The sequence below is a fragment of the Peromyscus eremicus genome, chromosome 11 (genome assembly GCF_949786415.1).
Source record: "Peromyscus eremicus chromosome 11, PerEre_H2_v1, whole genome shotgun sequence".
NCBI lineage: Eukaryota > Metazoa > Chordata > Mammalia > Rodentia > Cricetidae > Peromyscus > Peromyscus eremicus.
Genome location: NC_081427.1, coordinates 45,958,128 through 45,975,720, shown reverse-complemented (window position 1 = coordinate 45,975,720; position 17,593 = coordinate 45,958,128). Strand labels below are relative to the sequence as shown.

Below are 17,593 nucleotides of genomic sequence, written 5' to 3'. Positions count from 1 at the left end.
CTGAAGGCAGCTACTTCAAGCAGATGGAAAAGTGACACCCAGGGAAGAAAAAAACAAAGTTAAATTCAAATGAATACTGTTATTAATACATGACTCTGGAGTTTACAAATATACAACTGTGGGCCAATGGGACAGCTCAGTGGAGAAAGGCACGTGTCACCAGGCATGACAGCTTCAGCTCTATCCCTGGAACACACACGCACGCACGCACGCACGCACATTTCTTTCTTTCTTTCTCTCTCTCTCTCTCTCTCTCTCTCTCTCTCTCTCTCTCTCTCTCTCTCTCTGTGTGTGTGTGTGTGTGTGTGTGTGTGTGTGTGTGTGTGTCTCAATAAATAAATAAACAAACAAATAAGTAAGTTATGTGGAGAACTAAAGTACCACCAGTATTAGAGACAGGAAGGCTTAAATAGAGTTAAGTATTATTATGAAGGTCTTACATTATCTAGAAAAAGTAGTGTGCCTGCCGGGCGTTGGCGGCTCACACCTTTAATCCCAGCACTCGGGAGGCATTGGCACGCCAGTCTCTATGAGTTCAAGGCTAGCCTGGTCTATAGAGAGAGTTCAAGGACAGCAAGGGCTACACAGTGAAAACCTGTCTCAAAACCTACCCACGCGCCCCCCCCCAAAAAAAAGGTAAAAAAAAAAAAAAAAGGTATGTGCTGTACTTGTAGAGGACCAAAGTTTGATTCTCAACATTTATATCAGGTAGCTCACAACTGCCTGTAACTCTACCTCCAGAAAACCCCACAGGTTCCCTGAGGCACCTGCACACATGTGTACATTCAGATACGATACAGACACAGATACACACAGACACAGACACAGACACACACACACACACACACACACACACAGACAAAACAAGTCTTAAAAGAAAAACCAGCTATTTGCTACTTAAAAATAAAATAACTAAATGAAACAAAGTACCAAGGAAAAGGACATACAATATACAAATACTAACCACACAGCAGCTGCTGTGGCTCTATCAATATCAGACAAACTAGAGTTTAAGTCCCAACTCATCACTAACAGTAAAAGGGGAAGTTCTCACACTATAACAACCTTGAATTTTCATGAATCTATGACAGTCTAATACAAGGACAAAGACAGAGAAAGTAGTCTGCAGAAAAAGATTAGGCAAGTATGTAATACATGGAGATTGACAAATCTTTAAGAAAATAGTGGAAAAAGTCATACAAGTCAACAGAAAGAGAAGTCAAACAATACTTCACAAATCTTAGATAATTGACATACACAAAACACTAGAATCTCCAACTGGAAAACACACAGTTTTCAAATGCTAGTAAGTCATTAATAGTCCATCTTACAGTATTTTTGGCAAACTAAGAAAACATTGAAAAACAGTAATAAAAATCTCCACATTAATTAACCTTCGGTCGGAAAAGCAACCCCAGTTACCAGTCCTGTTACTGCCATGCCCACTGTGTTCCTTGCAGTATGCTGAACACGCTTTCTTATAAACAGACAGAATTCAGAGAAAATTTAACACTTGATTTTTGTTTGTTTTGAGACAAGGTCTCACTCTACAACAGGCTGGCCTCAAACTCCTAACAATCCTCCTGCCTCAGCCACAGTGTTGGGATTACAAGCATGAGCCACCATGCTCTGTTTAAAATGCTAACAAGGGGAGAGGGTATAGTAGAAAAACACAAGGTCAGTTCTGGGTTCACCTCCCACCAATCAACCAATCAATAAATAATGAATGAAAATGAAAAAACAAAGCAAAAAATAGCCAGCCAGTGATGTCACAATGCCTTTAATCCCAGCACTAGGAGGTAGAGGCAGGTGGATCTCTGTGAGTCTGACGCCAGCCTGGGCTGCAGAGTGAGTTCCAAGACAGCCAAAGCTACACAGAGAAGCATTGTCTCAAAAAAACAAACAAAAAAGTGTGTGTGTGTGTGTGTGTGTGTGTGTGTGTGTGTGTATATATATATATATATATATATATATATATATATATATATCAAGGTTGTGAAACTGAAGTCATGGTTACAAGAAAAGTCATAGTGCTCTAAACGTCCACACAGGTTGAGTATCGTGTCCAAATGCTTTAGGGTAAGTATTTCAGATTATTTTTTTTAGATTTTTGGACATATGCATATTCCTAAGATATTGTGGAGATGGAACCCAAGTCTAACATGAAATACGTTTATGTTTCATGCGTACCTAATATACATGGCCTAAAGGTAACTTTAGATGGTCTTTTTAGTGTACTTACACACTTACTGAAATTTGTAACATGAGGTCAGTTTGTAGAATTTCCTTCTTGCTGTATCATAGCAGCAATCCAAAGTTTCAGATTTGGGAGCATCTTGGATTTTAGCTATTTAGATTAAGAAAGTTCTAAATATTTTTTAGAAACTGAGCATCGACTTATCTAAGCTTCCATCTCAACAAGCTAGTAAGAGAATATTAAATCAGATCCAAAAAATAGAAAATATGTCAAATCTTAAAAAAAAAAAAAAAGCAGCAGTAATTAAAAGAAAGACAAAAAGGCTGGTGGCACCAAACAGGGGAATCCCACAGCAGATCTATATGCAAAGTGCATGACAGAGCCACGGTGTACATGTCTACAATCCTAGCACTTAGAGGAGGAGTTTGACAGCAGCCTGTAGGTTGATAGTCTTCAGTAAGTAATAAAAATGTGAATTTACACTTGAAAAATGTTTAAACTAGAAAAGGGGGGAAGTACCTGATGTAAATATAAATAAGACATCAGTGTACTACAATGGGAAGAATGTGGTACGGTATGTACTTCACACATGCACTGTGTACAATGGGAACAATGTGGTACTGTATCTACTTCACACATGCACTGGGTACAATGGGAAGAATGTGGTACTGTATCTACTTCACACATGCACTGTGTACAATGGGAAGAATGTGGTACTGTATCTACTTCACACATGCACTGGATACAATGGGAAGAATGTGGTACTGTATCTACTTCACATATGCACTGTGAACCATACTCAATCCTTATGTCAAATCTTAAAAAAAAATCTCCAATTAAAGTTTTATTATATTAATTCAGACTATTTCTCAAATTGAAACTAATAGCATCTAATTATGACCCAGTTAAATTGAATGATACGTGAAAATAATATATAAGCTCAAGTTAGTTGATTGTCATCCTATGAAAATGGTCAGCATAAGAATTATATCAAATTAACCATAAAAATACACAGTTTTAAGTGCTTCAAACCTGCCATCCTTGTTTCCTTTGTAAGGACATTCATCTTCATGCCCACTTTCCTCTCAATATACTAAAAGGACAATTTAACTATTTAATACTATGATTCCTTCCTTAGCTATCTGAATTTAAACTAGCTGAAAGTAAAATTTAGCCAGACATGGCGGCACATGCCTCCAATCCAGGAACTCAAGAGGCACAAGCAAGAGTTTACCTATAAGTTCCAGGCCAGCCTGGTCCATGCAGGCTACATATCTAACCACAGATAGAGAGCAAAGTCCTGTCCCAAAATGCAAACAAACAAGCACACAATTTTTCATCAATTGCTTCATTTCTCACCAAATCATCAATTACCCCTGAAATAAAAAGGGTTAGCTTCACATTAAAGTACAGCCTAAAGATACTCCAGTTCTTCTAATACCATTCAACGGTAGGTTTTACAGGCAGTTTTAAATACTCAGAATAAAACAATTTAAATTACTTATAAAAAATGAAAACCTACAGAGCTTTAGTGCCATCTACTGGACAGCACACCCTATATTATTTATTCACCAAATTCATTTTCTAACAAAATTCCAAAGACATATCTGAACTGCCAAGCCCATAAACTACATGATGTGTTAATTAATTCTTAAGATGAATCTGCTCACTTTACTCCTACATCACAGTTAAAACCTAGTCTAACGAAACTGCAAATGTGCTATTCATCCACTCTTCCCAGAGGAAATACAAAACAGACATGGAGATTCAGCAAATGCGGACATAGTATAAGACTTCTTTTTCAAAATCAAAACATTTTACTTTAAGATGATTCGCCACTCAGCTTGATCCTCAGAAGCTAAGAGCCAAGGCAGGCAGGCAGGCAGGCAAATATATCCATACATACATGTGCATGCACGTGGGATGGGCAGATACAAACCATGTAGAAAAACAATAATATAGTTATTGAACTACACAAACACATTTCTTCAGGAACTAACACACTTTTGGGACTTTTTTTCTTTTATGTATCAAATGCTTCACGAATTTCCATGTCATCCTTACACAAAGATCATGCTAACTTCTCTGTTGTCCCAATTAAACACTTGACACATTTTGTATACACAGATACAGTCTCATTCTTGAATTTGGAATGGATTAAAATTGGGACTGAGGGAACTTACTGAGGTGCTACACGTCTCCAGTAACGATCAATTCCATGTTTAAAATACAGCACAGCAAGCCATCTTACATTTATATCAAGGGTGTGGTTTGTAAAAATATTCTGCAAATAAAAAAAACAGTATTAGAATGAACAAGTAATCATTTAAAAATATAACTGACATACTAAAATAAAGCATGGATTTGTCTAACTGCTTTTTTTTCAATGTGAGCATGTACTCGTGTGTGTGTGTGTGTGTGTGTGTGTATGTTCGTTGTGTGTATGGTTTCATACGGAAGCTAGAGGACAACCTCAGGTGTCATCTCAGAAATGCCACCCACCTCCTCTGAGACAGGGCTTCTCATTGTCCTAGAGATCACCATTAGGCCAGACAGGCATGACAGTGAGTTCTGGGACCATCCTGTCTCCAGCTCCACCACACCTGCATTTTTACAGAGTTCTGAGATCAAGCTCAGGTCCTCACGCTGGTGAAGCAAACACTTCACCAATTTTACCAAGTGGCCCTTTGTGTTTGATTTTTGAGAAAATACCTCATGTATCTCAGGCTGGCCTCAAATTTACTAAATAGCCAATAGTGAGTTTGAATTTCGTGCCTCTTCTTCCAGATGCTTGGATCACAGGTATGCACCACCATGCCCACCTTATGAGATGTTGAGATCAAACCCAGGGCTTCATGCATGCTAAGCTTGCACTCTAGCAATTGATCTACAACCTCAGCCCCAGATGTTGTATTGGTTTTGTTTAAATTTCATCACTACATATATTATATGTGTATTTTCTTAAAATATATATTTCTACAATCTAGACTAAGAAAGCAGGCCTACTGAGCCAGGTGTTAACTGAAACCTGAGCACTCAGATGCTAAGGCAGGTGCATCTCACGTTTCAGGTCAGCTTGAGATGCATGGTGAGACCTGGCCAGCCCCCTCCAAGAAGACAGCATACCTATTCAATAGCATTTCACTAAGTTTAATCAAAGATAAATATGTGAAAATTCATATTATTCTTTCAAGTATGCTAGAAAATTTCCTTGATAAAAAAATCGGAAATATACATGTACATATATATATATATATGCACACATACACAGAGAGAGAGAGAACACTAACATAAACATGTTCTAATTTAGAAAAAGGACCCAGGCATGTGCCACACACATATAATCCCAGCATTGAAAAGGCAGAGGTAAGGCAATGGCAGCAAACCCAAAACCAGTGCATGCCAGTCTAGCCAAGGACACAAGATCTTGTGTCAAAAATGAATGAATGAATGAATGAATGAATGAATGAACGAATGAGTGATGCCTCCATAGCACAGATTCAAAGACCCTATGGAGTCAAAGTCCTGTTTGTTAACATGTTTGAAATTGTAATAGTTAATCTTGACGGAAACCCAAATCACTGAGGACACAGCCTCCAGGCATATATGTGAGTGATCATCTTGACTAGGAAGCCGAGGGCCATGCCTGGGATGTATTATTTTGATTCAGTTAACCGGGATGAGAAGACCTACTCGAAAGTAGGGCCACCATTGCTGGTAAATGTCCTGGGCTGCAGGTAGCTCAGCTTAACCATTCACTGCATTCTGCTTCCCAACCATGGATTCAGTGTGTCCAGCTGCCTCAAGCTCCTGCTACAATGCCTTCCCAGCCATGATGGGCTGTATTTATTCTTGAACTATGATCGAACCTCAATCAACTTTTCCTTCCACAAACTGCTGCTGTTGGTGTATTTTATCACAGCAATAGGAAAAGTAATATAAGAAAAAAATAACCTATTCCACAGTAACAAGACTATTTACCAAAGCAATAATGCTTATGGGGCTAGAAAAAATGGTTCAGTTAAGAACATTTGTTGCTCTTGCAGAGCACCTGAGTTTAGTCCCCAGAATCCAAACAGAGGCTCACAACTGTCTGTAACTCCTGTTCCAGGGGGATATGATGCAGTTTTCTGGCCTCCGTGGGCACTGCGTACATGTGGTACATATGCATACATGCAGGCACACACACTCATAAAATTTAAAAAACAATCATGCTTACAATGAGTCTGATAGCACTTTTTGTTTGTTTGACAGGGTCTCACTACATAGCCTGGCCTGGAACTCTATATAGACCAGGATGGCTTCAAACTCTGAGATCCACATGCTTCTATTCTGAGTGCTGGGATTAAAAGTGTGTGCCACCATGCCCGAGATGATAGCACTTTTAAGTGATATAAAGTGAGATGTGATATGAACAATTTATGTTAATTCAACCAACAATCCACACTGTTACTGTTTTGCACAATGGTGGCAAACTATGAAAACAACTATGCAAGTTAAACCATGCAACATGAGCTTAGTAACCAATGGGGACATTGCTGTTGTCCCATTAAGCTTTAAAAATGTTAGTCCAGGGGACTGGAAAGATGTCTCAGTTGAGGGAGACCAGCTCCCTCTTATTCCCCCAGAGTACTCTTGAGCAGGAAGAAATGAGGAATTTGTAGATAGAACTATATATAGAGAGAGAAAACACAGGATAACCTTGGGAGGGGCCTAGGTCCAAACCTACCAGCCCCTTCTGTCTCTACTAAAGGGCTTTTTAAAGGAATGCCAAGGGGTGGAGCAAAAGACCTCCCCACAGCACAGCCACAGCCAAGTATAGACCATCCCAAACACCTGGTGACCATGCACATGAACCAGCCATCCCCTAATGCAGCCCTGCTGTGTAAAGCAAGCTCAGATCTTACTAGAAAACCTTTGTAGGCAGCCAGGTGGCGGTGGCACACGCCTTTAATCCCAACACTCAGGAGGCAGAGGCAGGCGGATCTCTGTGAGTTCAAGGGCAGCCTGGTCTACAGAGAGAGATCCAAGACAGGCACCAAAATTACACAGAGAAACCTGGTTATAAATACTTGTTAATCTAGCAGAGGGCCTGGATTTAGTTCCTAACGCCCTTATTAGGTGGCTCACAAATGTCAATAATTCCAGGAGGATAAAACGCCCCCTTCTGGTCTCTGTGGGCACCAGGCATACACATGGGGCACATACACACGTGCAGGCAAAACACTTGTACATGTAAAACAAACAAAACAGAAAATCTTGGTCCAGGCCAGGCATGGTGGTACTTGTCTTTAGTTGTAGCACTTAGGAGGCAAAAACAGATGGATTTCTGTGAATTCCAGGCTAACCTAGACTACATAATAAGTTCCAGGCCTTTCACAGGGGTTGCCTAAGATGAATAAAAAAACCACAAGTATTTACATTATGATTCATAACAGTAGCAAAATTAAAGTTATGAAGTAGAAATGAAAATAACTGTATCATTTGGGGTCACCACAGCACAAGGAAGTGTATTAAAGGGTCACAGCATTAGGAAGGTTGAGAACCACTGCTCTAGAGTGACTCACCATAGAAGCAGAAGACATGCACACATTGTTTTATACAAATGTCTATATACACAAGCTAGGTATGGTGGCATATGCCTGTAATCCCAACATTGGGGAGCTAAGACAGGAAGATCACTGAGTTTGAAGTCAGCACCTGCTATAAACAAACTGTCTCAATCCCTTCCCACAGAGTCTACATATACAAACATGTATACACAAATAAAAGTATTTTTGAAAATGTAGCAATATGGCAATTAATGTATAAATAACTCAAAGCAAAATGCAAAAACAGAAGCACAGGAAAAATAAACTTAAGCAGTTATTAATAATTCATATATTCACTCAGGAGGTAAAGAGGATATAAGAGAAATAAGGGGTTCAAGACCGGATTAGGCTACGTAAGACCCCCGCCTCAAAAACAAAACAAAACAAAAAAGCAAAAGAGAAAATATAAAAGATCCTGTCTAAAAAAAAATTTAAATTTCTACATGGAAAAACCTAAAATGTTTTGCCAGTCATGAGGGTACATGTCTTTATTCTATCACCCAGGAGGCAGAGACAAGCAGATATCCCTGTATTGATGGCCAGTCTGGTCTACATAACAAGTTCCAGGTGAACCCTGTCTCAACACACACACACACACACACACACACACACACACACACACACACACACACAGAGTTTAATTAAATTACAATAAGAACAATAAGAAACTATCTAAAATGCTGCTTCATCAACAAATACTTGTGCAGCACCCTCATGAGCCCTCCATTACTATGATGATAACAATGGTAGCCAAACCTTTAGATCAGTTTGACTAAACTGCCAGTAAATCTCCATACTTAAAGAGCTACTAAAATAGTGATGTCTCACTTTATTAAGTAGACTCTTTCCAGAACTACTCACCAGCAACACCGAGTAGAACCCTGGCTGTGTCTCCCACTGCTTCAGCTGCTCCTCGGCTGGCTTTAAAACAGCCGTGTCCTGACTGGTGGCCTGCGTTAAGACCTGAAGAACTACAGAGCTGGCACTATTGAGATCCATGGACGCCTGCAATGAAAAGGTAGCACACCTGAGTACACATGTATGTATTACAAAAGTGGACAGTAACACGGACAGAGGAAAAAGCTGTAGGGTTTGAACCACTTTCACCTCATCTACTCACCTAGTGTCTGACTACACCAGTACTCAGAACTCCCATAATTCCAATTACTTAAATCGATATATTTCTAAAGGAAATTGCTTTTCATTGTTTCTTAAATAAAATAATATAAAAGTAAAGTGAGATTGGAGAGCCCACATATACAATACCTCACGTTTCCAAATTCTGATTAAATACCATTTCCCAGATAGCCTTAGGAAATTGGGAGCCCCCTACTTCAGCCTCTCTTATCAAAATCATTTTAAAGATAAAATGCAATTATGAACCATACAAAATGGACAGAGAGCGCGCTGAAATCTAATGCCTTATGTCTTGGTATTTGGAGCTGAGAAGTTAGGTATGTATTAGATCATCAACATGGATCCCTCATGCTCTTATAGTCCAAATGCATCTATAAGAGGACATGAGAGAGCTACTTTATTCTTTCTGCCATGTAAGGATTCAATAAGAAGTCTGCAACCAGCATATGGCCCTCATCAGTACCCAACTACGCCAGCACCCTAAATTCAAAGCCAGCCTGGGCTATGTAATGAGACCCTGTCTCAAACTAGAAGCAAGGCCAACAGGATGGTGCAGAGGATCACATCAAGCCTGATGTGACCTGCATTCAATTCCCAGGACCAACATGGTTCAGAGAACTAACTCCCAAAAAGTAAGTTGTCCTCTTAACTGTATCTTATCTAACAAACCATGAACTACATAAAGTTAGGAAATGTGTATTCTTCGTTTATATCTGCCACCACAGCTCATCACAGCATAAAGCAAGCAGGATGCACCTGTGCAGGGACAGCACTGCCTCCACTGAGCTGGGCCTGCCTACATCAATTACTAAGCTAGGGAACTCCCCACAGACATGCTGACAGAGCAGGTCAATGAAGGCAATTCCTCAACTGCGGTTCCCTCTTCCCAGGTGACCCTAGTTTGTGTCAAGTTGACAACTGAAGTGAAGCATGCCAACCCCTCGACTCAGATTTTCTAATGTCTGACAGCCTTAATCTTGCAAGTCTGACACACGATAACTGGCCAAAGATTTCATTTACTTAACAGCTATTTTTCATTACTCTTTGCCAGGTACTGTTCTAGTTTCTAGGATACACTTTGAGCAAATTTAAGTCCCTGTTTCTGGCCATTATATTCAAATCAAGAGGCTGTACTATAATGGTCTATACATACTAACCTCTGTTAAATGAATGAAATCTTTGACCAAATAGGGTGTGTCACACTTGAAATCCCAGAACTCAGAAGACACAGAAGATCACTTCCAGTTCGAGGCCATCACGATCTATGTAGCAAGTTCCAGACTACCAAGGGCTACATAGTAAAACACGATCTCAAAACACAAGCAACAACAAAAAGTAATCAATCAATTTTTGAATAAATCCTGATCGCTACATATAGTTATGTAAAGCCACATAAAGCAGCCAAACCTCTCCTTTTTCAATCCTCCTCAATCTAACCTTCACAGAACATAATATTCCTGATATCAATCCCTGATGGTTCCACATATACACAGTCACAATGAAACAGCCTCTATTGGCCATGTACCACTCTGAAAGAAATATAGTAAGGGAATCTTTGCATTCAATTCTACAATGGGAAAAAGACAAGCTAAAATATACTGCAAAGATGTGGTAAGCGTTATGGAGGAAGAACTCTCAAGCTTACACTATAGCAGACTTAGCAGAGGCTTTCCCTCACAGAGGAAGGAAACAGCACAGTCTTGAAAGTTGAGTAAGAGTTCCCTAGATGAGTACATGCTGTGACTATGTCAGACAGGTAATGGGTATATCCCTGGCATAACAAGATCCAAATTTATTTTAATCCAATTACTTTCGAAGAATTATAGTTTAGCATGACAGAGCATGAGGCAAGGGCAGGGACTGTGGTGATGTGAATGAAAATGTCCCCCATAGGCCCATTGGGATTGGCACATTAGGAGGTGTGGCCTTGTTGAAGTAAGTGTGGCCTTGTTGGAGGAAATATTTCACTGAGGGTGGGCTTTGAGATTTCACAAGTTCAAGCCAGGCCTAGTGGCTTACTCTCTCTTCCTCCTGCTGCTGCTGCTGCTGCTGATCTAGATGTAGAATTCTCAGCCCCTTCTTCAGAACCATGTCTGCCTGCATGCTGCCGTGCTTCCCATGATAATAATGGACTAAATCTCTGAACTGTAAGCCAGCCCCAGTGAAATGTTTTCCTTTGTAAGGGTTGTTGTTGTCATGATGTCTCTGCACAGCAATAAAACCTAAGACAGGAATTTATAGAAAATTAAATGTATCTGCACCTTGAAATGAGAACTGCCAACCTCTAGAACTAATAGAAAATAAGTTTCTAGTGTGATACCTCATCTGTAGGTAACACATCAAGAATGACTTTAAAGAATGAGAAGAGAAGGTCAAAAGTTAATAGTGTGTGCAGGAAACAGGAAAGCACTACTAGGAACACATAAAATTACTAGGTTCCACACCTACTACTTAAAAAATGTTGTAATAAAGACCAGAAACTGAGCTTTTACCCACTGAGGAGTCAGTGAAAACAAGGAGATTAAGAGCTTGGAACAGGGACGCCTTTAATCCCAGCACACGGGGAAGGAGCCATCTCCGTGGGACGCAACCAGAATGGATCTGAACACTCTGCCTGAGGCCAACCCAGGGCCCAGCTGCCGATCCTGCGAAACTCAACAACTTAGAGGTGTTGGTGAGACTGCCCTACTAAACAACCTGCTCAGCTGAGATCCATGCGGGAAAGGATTCAGAATCCTACAGTCTGCAGTCTGAGGAAACAAGATCAGCTAAGGAGTTGACGAATGAGCAAAACGGGACCTGAGAACACAAAAGAAGGCACCGCCTAGCCACCGAACCAGATCACCAGAATCATAAGCCTACCCTATACCGACTGGGAACAGCTAAGCCCCCATCTCCGGACCAGCCGATCAGGTCTCTAGCCCCTAGGCCGTACCCATTGGAGTCCCAGGAACCAGACAGCTACCTTTTCCTGCTCCCTCACCAAAAAAAAAAAAAAAAAAAAAAAAAAAAAAATGTTCATTGTTGGGAGTCGTGTGTTTGCAAGATATATTAGTGAATAGTCACAAAGATTACAGAAGTAACCAATTACTTTTTGATAAATTTAAGGCCACTCCATGAGACGGAACCTGACACTGCTAAGGGGACCAAATCCTGAAGACTAGATAGGTCATGGGCCTGGGGGAAAACCTATGACTATTATTCTGTTACAGGGAGGACACAGCAATAAAATGACTCCTAATAACATACTGCTATAGCCATACATCAGGGCCTCACTCAACCCCATCAGAAAAGCTGCTTCTTGTAATAGACTGGAATTAACAGAGACCTACGACTGGACAATATTCAGAAAGTGAGACTTTGGAGCACTCAGTCCTAAATAGGATGTCTTCATCAAATCCCTCCCCTCAAAGCCTGGGAATCTATGGAGAGGAGGCAGCAGAAAGATTGGAAGAGCCAGAGATGATGGATGATTCTAAGGAGAGTGTTTTCCAGATATCAGAATTTATGCACATAGGAACTCACAGAGACTGTGGTAGCATAAATAAGAAATGCACAGACCATGTTCTAGCACTGGGGGGGGTAGGGGGTGGACATGGGGTCCCATCCCTAACCAATATGCTATCTGCAACTGACACTTGCTGCCAAAGGAAAAATCTCCTTTCTCTAATGGAGTACTAATGAGTATATCAAAAACACTCCAGAGCTTGCCGCACACAAAACAAACACAATAGTATTTTTATGAACTTTTCGATTCATTTTGCTTTGTTTTGGCATTTTTTGTCTTACTAGTATTTTGCCTATTTGGTTTTTTTTGTGTGTGTGTGTGTGTGGTTTTTGTTTGTTTGAGGGGTGTTTCTCGAATGGGTATGTGTGTGTGTGTGTGTGTGTGTGTGTGTGTGTGTGTAAGAGAGAGAGAACACAAAGTTGGGTAGATAAAGAGATAGAGAGGATATGGGAGGAGTCGGAGGAAGGGGAAAAACAAAATATATTGTATGAAAATTTAATTTTAAAAAAAAATGAAAGAAATGTTGATTGTTGGGCTGGAGAGAAGGCTCATCAGTTAAGAGCAATGGCTGCTCTTTGCAGAGGACCAGAGTCTGATTCCCAGGACCCAAACAGTGGCTCACAACTATCTGTAACTCCAGTTCCAGGAGATCCAACAGCCTCTTCAGGCCTTCCCATCAGGCATGCACATGGGGCACAGACATATATACAGACAAAACATTAAAACAAATGAAAATAAATAATTTCCTTTAAAAAAAAATGTTCACTGGTGAATTCCTACCTGTCATTCACAAGTGTTTTTGGGATAGTTTTGATACAATAAACCCTGACAGTGACCAGCAAATAGGACCAGAAAAAGCAATAGGATGAATCAGAAATGGAGTTATAAATACAGGTATGTATGATCTTATAACATTACCATATCTGAACCCATTTCTTTGACCAAATGAATCAGAATTAATAATAAGCAAAACACTTCAAATTAAATGGTGATGAGCTTTTATTCTCTCTCTCTCTCTCTCTCTCCAACTTTCATTGATCAAAGTAGTACATCTCAAACTTTACCGAACATTCCTATAATCTGGATATCTTATTAAAATGCAGATTCTTCGTAAGTTATTAAACAAAAACACGATTGCTAGGAATAGAATACATCCCTATGAGTCAATGGTCAGGGAGGCCCAAGACTCCCAAAAGAATACAGGCAAACTGCCACTACTATTGGTCACTCCCTAGAAGGGGAACGAACATAGGGCCATGTTGCTAAAAAATTAAAAAAACAAAAAGTCACATGCCTCACTCACAAGGTAGCGAGAACTCAAGCTAGAATTGGACTGGAAGCTCCTCTGGGCTGACTAGCTCTCACAGTCCTAGAAAGAGCTATGCTGGCTGCTGGGGAAGAGTGTCATCAACAGTCTATGCAGCTGTGAGCCCTGTGCTCAACAATACTAACAGCAGAGGCAAGACACGCCCAGTGCCACCAGAGTGGTAAGTCTGTCTCGGGGCTAACCAACCGCAGTCTGATTGAATTTGATGCCCACTCCACAGGAGGGAATTCACATCTGGTACTGTAAACCCTCTGGTACTGTAAACCCAGTCAAACACCCATGGCTGGAGAGGCTACAGGTTCTAGAGGGGAAGCTATCTCTGATGTTTTCCAAAATGGACATGATATACTTATCAAAACTGCCTTCTAATTAACTGTTTATGCCTATGGGTTTGTGTTGCTATCTGCTTTAGTCAGAGAAGCTTTTTGCAATGATCAGCAGTGACTACAGAGACTCATAAATTGGTCAAAGTACTGAGACTAAATTATTGTTGAATACCCAGTCACAAATATGACATCTATGATGCCGATTCCAAGGTTCAGAGAACATCATGAAAGAAGGGGCAAAAAGAATCTAAGAGTCAGAAGAAGCAGGGGTGAGGGTGGGTGGAATGCTAACTACTGTACTCTTGAACTCACAGCAGCTGTGACTACCAGCACAGAACTACTTACTAGATTTGCTGGACAGTGATGACTCAGTAGGTAAGACTGCTCTACAAGCATGAGGACCTGAGTTCAAATGCCCAGCACCTATGTAAAAAGCTGAGCATGGATGCACATGCCTATAACCACAACATGAGGTAGGAAGCAAAATCAGGTAGATCATGAGCTTGCTTGGCCATTCAGCCAGCCTAGCTTAAACGGAAACAATTGTTTCCATTCAAGGAAACAACATGCATTCTCCTGTTAGCCTCCACGTGCAAGCACAAGCTTGCACCTCTCTCCCCCCCTCACACACACACACACACACACACACACACACACACACACACACACACAGACACACACGCACGCACGCACGCCACACAGATCACAAGCCTATCAACACCCTGCTATGGAATGGGGAGGGGCTCATGAGCTCCCTCCTTGAGGATTTACAGGCAATAAATGATTGATGGGGGGGGGGGGCTGCAGGGGAATGGTGTAGCCACTGGTAAGAGATCCATGAAAGTGTAAACAAATCTTCACCAACATTCCTATGAACAATCCTAATTAATATCATAGGAAAGAGACAGACATGAAAATAGAAGGATGGTTGGAACAGGAAGGATAATAATGGAAGAGGCACAAGAGAGTAATGGGGTGAATATGATCAATGTACATGTATGAAAATGTCATAATGAAATCTTATCATGTAGAATATATGCTAATAAAAAACATGTATTAAAAATACCTCAGTATGTAGATTCTGTTTCAGTAACTTTTCAACTGAGCTAGAAGTGTATATTTTTACCAAACTCCCATATTTTGAGGGGCAAGAATGCAGAACACTAATTGAACCTATCCAGTACAAAGCTTCTAACTGTAGGCTTATTGATAGTCAGTCTCATGTTTAGAAAGTCAAACAAGCGACACTCCAGAAGCACACCTGCAAGAAATGTGATGAGCCATTCTGTAAAGCACCCTGGAATTAGCTGATGACACCCATCATACACACACAGTCTGAGGCTGGGGGACTACAGCGCAGTAGTAAAGTGCTTGAATAACATGTGCCAGTCCTTGGGTTCTCTAACACCACAGAAAAAGAAAACAAAAGACAAAAAAAAAAAAACCGAAGATGCAGAAACAGCTTAGCGGAAAAAACATGTGCAAGGCTCTGGGTTCAGTCCCAACACTGCAAACATGAAATAAAGATAAAAAATGTAATTCTTATCTACGGAAATACTACATTAAGCCTAATGTGGTAGCACACACCCAGCACTGGGGAGGAAAAAGGAGGTAGATTTCCATGAGTTCAAGGCCAGCCTGGTCTACATATGAAGTTCCACACCAACCAAAGCTACATAGTGAGAGCCTGTCTCAAAAATAGTAATGATAATAATAATAAATTAGAAGGAAGATTAAATATACACACATGCAAAACAAACATCAAGAATCAGCTAATCTGGACTGGAAATGGCTTGGCAGTTAAGAGCACTTACTTGCTGCTCTTCCAGAGGACCCAAGTTCGGTTCCCAGCATATATGTCAGGTAGCTCACAACAGCCTGTAATTCCACTACCAAAAGATTCAACACCCTCTTCTGCCTGCACCAGCACCAGCACACACATGACATAACCATACACACACGGACAAATGCACACATTAAGATTAAAAGAAAAAAATCTTGGGAAAAACTCAACTAATCAAACAGTACCTTTCCCTAAATATGACTATTTTTATTCTGGAGGAACACCTTCAGTATATTTTAAATGCAAAAGCTGCAAGCATTATTCTGCCTTCTAGTAATTAAACTTTTGTTTAATTACCAAATAATTTTTGCACACTTCTTTAGAACCTCCAATTGTATTACTACATCCAAATTCCTCTCTCAGAATTGTCTTTTTGCTTTAAGAAGTGTAATCAGGGCAGAGAACACCCTTCTGCCCTATAGCTGTAACACACGTCCACAAGCTACTGCCATAATTAAACTGTTTGCACCAGCCCCTGTGCTAGATACCATCAGAAAGCATAAAGGGGAAAAAAAAAAGCCTACAATCTTATCACAACCAACAGATTCTAATTTTACAAAAATTGTCCTCGGTGTGGAACAAAAATGTAAGGAAAGCTATCAAGCCTTGAGTACTTCATCTAACGGAGTCATTCCGCCCTTAACCAAAGAAGAGGAATTTTAAATAATGTGAAAATGGAAGAGAGAAATCCCTATCCATGGGGGGTTACAAATATGGTTGCAAACTGCTCTTCCTTGCTTCCTTCTAAATAACAAGCCAATCTTAAAGGCGCTATCGCATACAACAGAGCTCCTTTAATGTGTGGTAAAGAGGTATGCCAATTACAACCTTGGCACCAGGAGCCAAATTATCATTCTTTGCTATTTACGCAAATCACTTTGCTGCACGATTATCTCGTCCACCACTTAATAAGAGGATTAAGGGAAATTGGCAAAATGCTATGGGCATCGACATAATTTTGCTGAATCACAAACATTCCCAAATGTAAAGCTGCAGGAGTCGCCGAGCTTGAGCACTGGCGGCCATACCTCAGAATTAATCTCCTCTCAGGAAAAAAAAAAAAAATGTTTAAGTCTTTTTCCTTAAAAGAGAAGGAAAGGTCTAATGTTTCAAGGTTTCACAGCACTGCTTCCACAGCAAGGTCGCCTGGACAGTTACCAAGAAGCACTGGTTTTAGTGGGAGAAGCACGTTCTCTTGCACTGTCCAACCCCAAGCCTCCAAGGACAAATACACCCACCTCCTGGCCGGCGACAGGGGGACACAATGGCTTTGCTTAGCCTGTCACTCAGACCCTGCCACCCCGCACCGTGGACCCAGCAATGTCAGGCTTCCCGCGGCCCGGGAACCCGCGTTCCCCGAGGCTACTCCAGGGCTCGAGGGCCCGCGGACGCGGCGCACACCGCAGATGGACCCGCGTTCCGCCCTCGGCCAGCGGGGTCTCGCTGCCCAGCCCACACCTCCCTTCCACCCGTGCGCCTCGCGGCCCGGCCTCACCGTGTGCTTCGGTCCGGAACAGCCCGGCCCGACCCTTTCCACTTGTCCACACGAAGCGGCGTTGGTTGCTTCCGCGCCCCCACGCTGCTAGTCCACACGCTGCCGCCTACTGATGCCGAAAACGGCTTCTAGGAACGCGCCATGTTCCGTGTCGCCACTCCAGACGACG

General features: G+C 41.1%; 1 protein-coding gene across 2 annotated transcripts in view; it reads right to left on the bottom strand.

Annotated features, from left to right (window-relative positions):
- The window catches only part of Ipo11 (importin 11), a 177,731-nt gene extending 160,142 nt beyond the window's left edge, over window positions 1-17,589 (bottom strand). For both annotated transcript variants that reach the window (XM_059276102.1, XM_059276103.1), the window contains exons 1-3: window positions 17,425-17,589; window positions 8,650-8,793; window positions 4,381-4,481 (exon numbers count right to left, since the gene is read on the bottom strand). In XM_059276102.1, coding sequence (XP_059132085.1) covers window positions 4,381-4,481; window positions 8,650-8,787 — 239 coding nt within the window. In that variant the 5' untranslated portion in view covers window positions 8,788-8,793; window positions 17,425-17,589. The remainder of the gene's footprint in view (window positions 1-4,380; window positions 4,482-8,649; window positions 8,794-17,424) is intronic.
- Window positions 17,590-17,593: the final 4 nt, after the last annotated feature.